Here is an 11547-nt window from a genome sequence, read left to right on the forward strand (position 1 = left end):
ACCCAATGATTTTTAACACACAAAATACCCATCCGACCCAACCGCTCTTCATAGATGGTGGAGAATCAAACAGATAGAATAGAATATGATAGCAATTAGTGTGTATATTCAAGGGCTCAGAATGCTAGCCCACTGTGGTCGCAAACATGACGATTGCCACACCAAAACAGTATAGCTAGGTGTTCCTCAAATGAGTTCTAATGTATTGATCAGAAGCTTTATCCAAAGTGGTAGCAAGAATGACAAGTGTGTAATGAAACCATGAGTATGCCATTAGTCTTCAAAGTTGCCACGCTCAAATTTGTTTCAGTGCATCATCATAGGCGGAAACAGTGTGAAAAAAAAACTACAGCTTCTTAATACTTAAAAAGTACGTCCATCATCATCGACCATACCATAGAAGCATAGGAAAGCATGTAAATTCAGCGCTTCAGACTTTGGACAATATACATCCAAAAGGAAAACTCAAAAGAGATTAGGATTTCAAGTTATAGTTTCAAAACTTTCTCAGATGAACCAATGGTGGCCTTCATTGACCGAAACCCAACAGAAATTAGGGTTTCACCTCAGCTGTATTAAGAGATTTAAAAAAAAAAAAAAAACAAAAAATTCCACGGAAACAAAATTCACACATCCATCATCTGTCTTATTACAAAGGGTTTATTCCTCCCATACTTGAAAAAAGAATTAACAACTCAACAGGCTTTTACCTTTCACCGTGAAAACTTGGATTTGGCACCACCAAAAGAGGGCCTCCATTTATCACTTGGTGGCGGATTGCCACTCCCCCACCTATCAGACGATTGCACTGGTGGCGGTGCTGCTGGCTCTGCCGCCGCACTTCTACGAAACTTGGGCACGTACTTACCACCACCACCACCACCTGCTGCAGCGGCAGCAGGAGCCGCCGCTGGTGCTGGAGCGGCAGATCCTAGCCCAGGAACATCAGCTAAAGGCTTATCGATGGGTGTCCCCCTTAAGATAGCTTCCTTCCTAAGCCTCTCTCTTTCTTCCAGTTCCTCTTCTCGTTTCCTTTGTCTTTCAGCTATTTCATCCAGCTTTGCCCTACGCTCCATTTCCTCCTTTCTTCGTCTTTCAGCCTCTGTTCCAAACATGTAAAAACAAGACGCCAAAATACGTTGATCTAACTTCTATTTTAGCAAAACCACATGTTTTTGTCATAGTAAAAGATTTGACCCCACCCCAGTAAATGAACCGAATGTTCATGAACTTGCTCGGCTGGATGTTCGTATATAATAAACGAACGAACATGAACACACGTTTTGTTCATTTAATTAAACAAACGAACATCAACACACCTTTTGTTCGTTTATTTACATTTGTTTATGTTTGTTTGTTTCAATTTAGATACATACGTAGTTATATTTATATAAATATTTAACATAAAAGGAAATTTTTAACTACTTATATATATAACTAATTGTTAATTGGCTTTCTAGTGTTAAAAATGAGTTTTCCAATGTTCATTTGTATTCATTTATGTTTGTTCAATTGTGTTGGTTTAAGTTTGTTTACGTTCGTTAACTGTTTGTTTAGATTTTAAACAAATGAACGTAAAGAAACACACACGGACATGCCCATTTTCTTGATAAACGAACATGAATAACATAAAAATGTGTTCGATTATATGTTCGTATTTGTTCAGTTCATTTACAGGCCTACCCAAATATACCTTGACGTTTGCGAGCTTCCTCTTCCTCACGCAATCTAGTGAGCCTTTCCTCTTCAGTCCTGAGAAAGTAAAGCATTTTCCTCTTTATGTCCCTCTCTTCTTTTCGTACCTTGAGAACTTGGCTGAGCCGTTCCTCCCTCTCCGCTCTCAATCTGTTGTACTCTGCCTGCCGTCGGCTCACTACTCTTTCTTCAAATTCCATCTACAATATTTTATTTTTTGAACAAACATTAAAAACATGGGGTCTAAAATCTAAATAATTGACCTCTGTCAACAAAAATATATGAAAAAATAACCTTGTGTTCCAAAACGCGAGCAAGCCTATTCTTCTCCCTCACATCTCCATCATGGCGTAATCGGCTAAACTCGACCTCATGCTGCAAAAAGTTACAATTATGACATTATGTATGCTATGAATGCGCTATTTTGTCAACATCAAACAACATTAATAATAAACTTTAGCCCCTCAACTTTAATGACATCTTAGCCCCTCAGCTTTAATAATAAACAGCTTTAGCCCCTCAAATTTAATAATAAACAGCTTTAGCCCCTCAACTTTAAAATAGACATGTTTATCCCCTTAACTAAAACAACATTAGCCCCTTAACTAAAACAACTTTAGCCCCTCAACTTCAATAATAAACAACTTTAGCCCCAAAACATCAATAATAAACAACTTTAGCCCCTCAACTTTGATAATAACATGTTTAGCCTCTCAACTTTAATAATGACATGTTTAGCCCCTTAACTAAAACAACTTTAACTCTCACGATTTGCTTATTTTTATCTACGTTTCGAACCCACTGCAGAGCGCGGATGGTAACCAACTAGTATAATAAAGAAACACAATCACGGGATGAGAGAGTGAATACCTGCTGCTCCCGTTCATGAAGGAGTTTCTCTTCAGCTAAACGGCTTTGGAACGCAGCTTCAATCAAAGGTGCTGCCTCTTCTCTCTTTGCTCTTTCGAAATGATCCATCGTTTTGATTAGTTTTTGCATTTTCTTTTCCATTTCCTGTCGTTCTCTAACCTGTTCTTGCATTGCTAACTCCATCAAAGTCTGCTTTGTCACCTTCTCCTGTAGACAAAAACACCAACACTGGTCAACATTGTTTAGAAAGAAGCAAAAAAATAGAAATTGGTCTGACCCCCTCGATGATTGGAGGCTTCTTTCCTTTCTTTTTGATAACGTCATTTAGTAGGTCTTGTGCTTCTTTCTGCTCACGCTCCTCTATTTCCCTACGAATGCGTTGGTGCTTCCTTTCTTCAAACTCACTTGCAAGTCGTTTCTGTTCTGCCTCTTCCGTTTTCTTCTGAAGTTTCAGTCTTTTACTCTCCTCTTCTCGTTCCTTCAAAACAAAAACACAAACACAAACACTTGATCCAAATCACAAAATACCAAATTTAAGTGAAATAAATACCATCTCAAGTAGATGGCGTTCTTGATCCTCCTTGCGTTTCTCAATAATAGATTTCCGGGCAAGAAGCTTTTTGTGCTCTTTATCTACTATATCTCCCAGACTTGGCAGCATCGCACTCAGTTTTGACGCTTTTGTTTGACAAGGATATATCATAGACCAAGATTTATTCAAATTGACCGCAAGAGAACTCAAGTGATCTTGCAAAACGTCGGATTCAAAACCCAATTCACCAAATATAACAGCACCCTTCATATGGTCAATTTTCATAGCAATGAAATTATGTTTGACAGCCTCAACAGAGATCCGTTCCACAGCTGAGAAGTCGAAGAAAGGAACCATTTTCGATAAAGTTTCAACTTTAATAGTCCGATACACTCGAGACACCTGCAACCAGAAAGAAGATTAATCAAAATATATAAATAAAAGAAAATAAACCAAATTTAAAAAAACAAAATATTAACCTGTTGCAGAATCCTTAAAGTAGCTACTTTTTCCAATGCAGGAACGTAGTGAGACAGATGAACTTCGGGTACCGATGAAGCTGAAACCAATTTGCCACCAAGTTTCGCTATCTTCGCCAACAACGGCTGTACTTTTGACGTCAAATCTAGTGGAAGAAATTCATTTTCGAGAAGATAATATAGATCTTTAACTTCCTGAGTTACGTATGTCATCACGCCTTTAGAAACCAGATCGGCCAAAAGAGATGACCGGGAGAGCTGCAGAAGAAAAAACAATATAAGAATATTTTTATTTAACCAAAACATTAAAAAAAAGTATGGTCAACAGCAGCTACCACTTCTCTCGTTTCAAGCAGCTTTGCATCAATGTTGAATCCGATAAGATTATACATCCTTAAATTTCGCTCTTTTTCATGTTCCAATTCTAAATGGGATGCAGTTTTGAGATGATCATAGGGTGGAGCCGAAAGTGCAGCTAACAAAACGGATGAAGCTATTAGTTGCAGGTCTTTCTGATTAAGGTTCTTATTAAAGCTCTTCTGAAGTTGAAAAAGTTTAAACCATGCGTACGCATGATATAAATGACTAGATGAAATCCAAAAGATCTCTGTCAACTTTGCGTAATAAACAGCCATTAACGACGACTTGGGCATTTTCTTAACCATGCTTGTCAACCCGTATATATCTTCAACTGAACGAAAGGCTTCCTGCCAGAGTCGAAGCTCCGTTGCAACTTTCAACTGCTCGAATCTTGTATCGAGATAGAAATGTAGACTTTCTGGCGCAGTTAAGTCGGGCCTGTCCCTCTGGTCTCGGTACTTGTTAAGGTTTGCGAGATGGTTCCGTATTATCTCACAAAGCCTGCGAAACTCGGTTGTACGTTTGTATTGTTTGCAGAACTGGAAAGCACGGTGAGCTGTGTCGGCATACAGAGCCATTAACTTGGAGTTATTTCTCAGGATTTCGAGAACGGTCCGGTAAGTCTCCCACAAGAACTTAAACCATGGAGTAACAAGCTCCCGATCAGAACGATCTTTTCCCTTTTCACCACTAACGTAACTCAAGATTAGATCTTCTGGTCGTTTATCGGCTTCGAGATCATCAACATCGAGAGCTTCTTCCAAGGCCTGTGCCTGAGTACGAGCAAGCTCGGCCTTGTTGGTAGAAAGATCCATAAAGTGCTTTATGACTTCCTCTAGTGAGTTAACGTTAACTTGCTGACAGATTATACGGTATTGGATTAGACCGTCTTTAGCAAACCTTCCCCTCCTCATGTCAACGCAAAGGTCGATGTACTTGAACATGATCTTCTCATGGGTTTTCTGCCATGCCCTGTACCTCTTTGATGTAATAAGATCATGAAGAGCTTGAAGTGCATCCTGTTTCTGCCCGACGTTTATCAGCTCTGCAATCAAACATCCAATCCAAAAAGTTATGTACTTGAACGAACTTAGCAGCAGCTTAAAATGGTACAAAAATCACCTTCAGCTCGTTTCAAAGCATTTTCCGGTTTAGCAAAAGTCGCCATGCTTAGCTTTCTATCTACACATAATAAGCAAAATAAAACAATTACTTCTGCCATTGAATAGAAACAAATATTTATATCAAACAGTCAGCAGAGAGTCAATGGCAATAATGCTCATATATCCAACAAACTCCCGACAGAAATACCAAAACTAAAATGTATGTATTGCGTTAAAGAATCAAAATAACCTAATTTCCGGGCAATGAATAAAGAACCAACATCCAATCCAATCCAATCCAATCAACAAATCTAGTAAAACAGAAATCTACAAGAAACCAAAATTGGTGTGATACTAATCCATCAAACCATAATCTAATTAAATCAATGACACCGATGATACCTTAATCGTCGACGATGACCAGCGGCGGCAAAGTAGGGTTTGGGGGGGAAATGAGTAATCACCAGGGTTTCGCCGGTAAATTTAGTAGATTAGTAGAAGATTATACACCCCTTTATTACACGGAATTGTATATTGTATATTGTATAATTTTATAACTTCCCCGTGTGTTACACGGGTTGAACAATCTAAACTATATGATAAATATTTCTTGTAAATGCAAACCAAACATGGAGACGTTTATATACCAAATTTACATAAATGAGTTAATATAAAGATGATTTATGTTAGTATTATAAAATTCATCAAAGAAACATGTAATCTTTGAAAATGATGCAAAAATAAATATATTATATTATATAATACTTATTATTGTATTTACGTATTACATTATATTAATGAGAAATAAAAAGTTACAATTATAATTTTCACATTACCGAAAATAATTTGAATCCAAAAAATATTTACATAATTATTAGATTTTTAGCTTGATTTTAGCGACGTATTGCAACATTTTGTTTTATATATATATATATAAAGTTAGATAGTAATAAATTATGAAAATAATATGTTGAGTAAAGTATATGGATGATCCCTGTGATTTATAAAAATTTTGAATTTAATCTCTAATTTTTCAAAAATAAACGAACACTATAGCTGGTTAGTAATAACAATCAAGTTATATATTTAGTTATAATAATATGACAAACAAATTAAGACCTAAGTACGAACAATCAAGTTATATATTTTATTTAATAATAATAATATGACAAAACAAACATTGAACCTAACTATGTATAAATTTCTTAAAATAAACTAATAGACAATAATTAAAATCCCCATAATAAATAAATAACATATTTGAGTGTGTTTCCTTTTCGTCAAACGAATTTTAAAATTTATGGTTAGATAATTTATTAAAAAAATATGTTTCGTTATTATGAATTTTTTTCTACAAAAGATTAAATTAAAATTAAACTAAATAATAATTATCTATAAGAGATTAAACTAAATAATATTTAATTGGAGGGTTATTTATAATTAATTAGAAGAGATTAATTAAACTAAATAGTAATTATCCATAAGATATGGCCTAATATGATGACAAGTGTCCCAAAATTGGTCTCTTTTATTAAATAGTATAGATTAATATTAATATTTAGCTTTTAATTGTGTCACGTAATTATCTATAAGATATGACCTAATATGATGACAAGTGTCCCAAAATTGGTTTCTTTTATTATATAGTATAGATATGTAACAAAAATTAGTTAAAAAGTTTCAGTATTAATAATTATCAAAATGATAAAAGAAAAATGCTCGGATAGTCCCTGTGGTTTGTTCATTTTTCACCTTTAGTCCCTAACTTTTAAAAATTACAGCTATAGTCCCTACCTTTTGCAATTTCGTTCCCGGATAGTCCCTGGTACAGATGAAGGTTATTTTTTTATGTTAAATGGATGTGAAATTACAAAATTACCCCTTTTTTTTAAATAATAAATTAATTTTTTTTAATATTTTATTTTGATTTTTAATAGTAAGGGTAATTTTGTAATTTCACATCCATTTAACATAAAAAAACTAACCTCCATCCGCACCAGGGACTATCCGGGAACGAAATTGCAAAAGTTGGGGACTATAGCTGTAATTTTAGAAAGTTAGGGACTAAAGGTGAAAAATGGACAAATCACAGGGACTATCCGTGCGTTTTTCTCAAACGATAATTTTGTATCTGTTGTGAAACTAGCCTAATAGCAACCAATAGAAGAGAAAGAAAAGAATAATAGAGGGAGAAAGGATTTGATATTTAATTGATTGAATAATGTTTTACAATGAGATACAATAGGGATATATATATATATATATATATAGGAGTACAAAACTTATAGAGAAAGCTAATCTATTTTTGGTGTTGATAACCATAATAATAATATATGTTTATAACACTCCCCCTTGGTTATCAACTTTATACGCTTGGAGATGTTGCCTCGTTAAAAACCTTGTCAGGAAAACCCAGTGGGATAAAACCTCAGCCAAGGGAAAAAGATTGCAACGCGTATTGTCTCCCTCTAATACTTCTGGATCAGGTATGTTGCCTCATTAAAAACCTTACTAAGAAAACCCAATGGGACAAAACTTAGTCAAGGGAAAAATAGTGCAACTTGAGTAAGTCTCCCCCTCATTTTAACATGTATCGTTTAAGTGACGTGTGTCCTTCTTCCTTGAAAGTTGAACAAAGCTTTTGTAGCCAATGATTTGTTGCTTGATTCCTTGATGTGCAATCTTTTATGTTGAGCAATGTTGTATAATCTTCTAACAAGACTTTAGGTGCCTCCTTCCAAAAAATATCATATGTCCACGACTATGTTTTGTTACATTCCTGCATCTACAAGACTAGCCAAACTTGTTTTGATGGGTTAGTAAAATATAATCAAACATCGTTTATACCTGAAATGTTTCTTTGAACTCATTCCAATGTCTCTTCGCTTGACAAATGTTATATCAAGACAATAAGCTCAAGTGAAAGATATTATAACCATACATAACTAGCAAAACATATTAGTGCACTTATGCATTTAACGATGGTACTTCTAGAATGAGAATCTCTACTTTGGTAGGATATGATAATAGGCATTTATTATTACAAATGACTTAACAACCTTTAACATACCTTAAGGTTCAACTATGTTCATACTAAAATCTCCAAACATCATCTTCTAGGTGTACTTGAGGGATTGGTAAAATATAATTACATAGATACTCGAACTGCAGTTCGAGTAATAATTAGACCGTGCCAAGGTCATTCAAAACTTCTCCCTCTAAAAGCTCGACAATTTCTCTCGATGATGCCTGGACATCATTACTGTAAATTGCGATTATAGTGAACTTTTAAAAGTAGAATGTTGATAGAACATGGCTAATTGAATCAAACTTATGTCCCTCTTTATCCGAATATCTCGAGTTGTATAACACTCGTCTCGACTATTTAGTCCATACATATTTTGTCAACTTCATATAATACGTTCTTAAGGTTTTGACATTATTAATGCTTCTAGCATTATCAATCCATGAGGGAATGCTTTACATCTTATCTAAATATGCATGTGCTTTCACTCTTTAGAAGTTTTGCTACATAAAATTGCCCATTTAACATATAGATATTTATATCATATGAAAAAATGTCATGAACACTTGCTTTTATCTCCAAAATCCATATTGTACCATGCGTATACACTATTTATTAAGATATCACAATAACCGGGTACAAGTTTTCTATGTATGTTTCTTGGTGCACAAGTATTACATCGTTAAGATGCTTCAGTTAACCTTTAAGCACTCAATTGCTTTAGAAACTCATCAAGAGTTCCAATTATATCCAACATGTAAAATAATCATAACCTATTCAAATCTGAATATGTATAAATGATCACATTGTTCTCGAGAACTTACTTTACATGACCTACATAATTTAATCCTTTGGGACTTCCATGTAAACTTTCAGTATCAAGTGATACATAACATTCATAAGACGAATATCAATTCTCTCTTTATATTACCAGACCAATAAAATATTGGAAATTTAATGCATCCACCGCTGGAGAATACGTCTCCTCATAATCAATCATATGTCTTTGCGAAAATTCTTGTGCCACCAATTTTTTCCTTATATCACTCAATTTGATTTACTCGTTTATATACAACATATTTCACCTTCAGTTGTATGGACTGTTGGTCCGAAAACTTTCCATTTCATTAGAGAATTAAACTCTGCCTTATTCACGTCTTTTCGCTTTTGGCCGATTATTTCTCATAGGCAGATCTTAAATTTCGATCCTCATCATTTAATCATTTTAAGCGCTACATTATATACAAAAGTATAACGACATCAATTTTTATTTCGATTCCATACATATCTTAGACATAATACAACTTATCGAGATCTCTTTATTTTCAGGTACCTGAGGTTCTTCTTTAACCATCATGTCTACTATCTCTTCAGGAGATCTTATTACTATAACCTCGAGTTGACCATCTTAATTACGTGCTCCAATTTTCGAGGAATTTTATTATTGGAATCAACTAGTCTACCACGCTTTAGGCGTGCAATAGACTCATTACAAAATATTTGGTTGTCCTCTTGGGACACAAATATGACTAGAGCATAAGCAGTTGATTATGTGACATACTTAGTCACTCTATTTAGGTCAGTGAACTTGTCTGGTAATTTGTTCCTTAATATTGGTAAATGGATTATCCTTTGAACTTCGGGTTCACCGTTTATAGTATGAGGATCAAGATGACATGATAATTCATTCCAATTTTCACTTTCAACTGCTTGTTATCTCCCCCTAATGTTGGAAACATTCATTCACTAAACTGAAAACCAATGAGCCGTAAGCAAATATCTCACCAATGGCTTTAAGTATCTAATCATAGACCATTATTTATTTTTTTACCCAACATATATTCTCAACCTTTTAGAGGTCCCAACGTTGTGCTAGTGGTGGATCAATATTATATATACCGCACAACATAAAATCGTAGAAGGGACGTATTTGGTTTCTAACCAAAAACCAACTATAACAGGGGAAGTATGATGACATATTGGCTTGATGTGAATTAATTTTGTACATGTAAAATCACGTGTACCCAAATACAAATATGAAATGTTGCTCTCATGATCATTGATTTTGCAATCAATTGTGAACGTTTAGTCATCGTCTCAACAAAGCGATTCTTGTATAAACATAAGTTATATGAAGTTCAACATTTATTCCAATAAACATTAATAACTTGGGAATTGAATTCACCATTATTACCAAAATAAATATACCAATCTGGATTAATGTGCTTGCTATCATATTAGCTAAGCCACAATCACACAAACTTCAGGTTGTGGATTTGATAACCATTTAGACGATGCATCGATTTAAAAACACTAAATGGTATCATGTTGGGATATGCATATCCTTTAATCATTTCCAGAATATTTAGGGATACACACCCTTCTTTATTTGGCAAATATATAATTTCCCTTGAGAACAAATATTACATAATAATTATCAGCTTAAAGAATCTTTGAGTTCATTATGTTTCACATTATCATTGACTCAGCATGGTCTAACCGGTCATGCCAACTAATTACACAATATGATCCATAAACTTCTTATGACTGTATATGTATTACTTGCACGTATGTAATACAAAACATAAGATACAAGAGAATGTATTATAACAACCATGTTATATGGTCATTCCTTAGTTTGCCACTTTTGGTAGTCAATCTCATTATGATTATTGTTACAATTCTAATAGTCGCTCTCATCATGACTATCATTACAATTATTGTAGTTGATCTCATTATAATTTCTAATGGTCGATCTCATTATCAACGTGACCATCATTGCATTTTTCTCAATGATCAATATATATTCATTTCATGGATCAAAGTAAAACCAAACAACTTTCGTTATTTTCTTGGACATACGGATATACAGTTACTTAAAATCTTCCATACCCTTTTATTGATATTGCTACCTCAGAAGCATATTTGAGGGACAAACAAAATTTGTTTTATCTGATTTTCTCTGATAAATAAACTTCTCTTTACATAACATCAATTGAGAAGTAATTGTATGTATGAATTATATAATATTATCAGTCTGACATCTTACAGCCTTTCAAAACTTGATAATGAAATACGTGAGTATGACACTTTGTGTCATATCTAAGAATAGTTGTATTCTTTCATGATAGTAATAATAGATCATAACTTTGATTTGGTTGTTCTCTCCGTATAATCTTTATAAATAAATGATATCATACCAAATATAAGGGCATACCAAACATGATCATCCTTACAAGTTTCTAAGACATATCCATGATCACGAGATTTTCAATGATCGATATACAATCACATTCGGAATGAAGTAGAACCAACAAAGGTTCATGGTTTATCATTATTTTCTTGGACAAACAAATATGTAATCATTTCAATACTGTTATACTCGTTACATAATATTGCTACTTTAGCATATTTTAGATATGACAAATGAAAATTGTTTTATCCGATTTTTTCTTGTAAACGATCTTCTCTTTGTATAACGTG

General features: G+C 33.9%; 1 protein-coding gene across 2 annotated transcripts; it reads right to left on the bottom strand.

The window, feature by feature from the left end:
• Window positions 1–459: 459 nt before the first annotated feature.
• On the bottom strand, window positions 460–5602 carry LOC110904236 (eukaryotic translation initiation factor 3 subunit A). 2 transcript variants are annotated; one of them, XM_022150071.2, is made up of 11 exons: window positions 5442–5562; window positions 5290–5366; window positions 5059–5118; window positions 3912–4981; window positions 3577–3834; window positions 3116–3499; window positions 2843–3043; window positions 2566–2772; window positions 1990–2070; window positions 1694–1895; window positions 460–1102 (listed from the first exon to the last, which is right to left on the bottom strand). In XM_022150071.2, exons 3-11 carry the CDS (start codon window positions 5102–5104, stop codon window positions 714–716), a joined length of 2838 nt encoding a protein of 945 aa, XP_022005763.1. In that variant the 5' UTR covers window positions 5105–5118; window positions 5290–5366; window positions 5442–5562; the 3' UTR covers window positions 460–713. The 2 variants fall into 2 exon arrangements, with proteins under 2 accessions (XP_022005763.1, XP_022005762.1); XM_022150070.2 differs by lacking the exon at window positions 5290–5366 and having other exon boundaries at window positions 5442–5602.
• Between the last annotated feature and the right edge of the window lie 5945 nt (window positions 5603–11547).

Source organism: Helianthus annuus, chromosome 3 (genome assembly GCF_002127325.2).
Source record: "Helianthus annuus cultivar XRQ/B chromosome 3, HanXRQr2.0-SUNRISE, whole genome shotgun sequence".
Classification (NCBI taxonomy): Eukaryota; Viridiplantae; Streptophyta; class Magnoliopsida; order Asterales; family Asteraceae; genus Helianthus; species Helianthus annuus.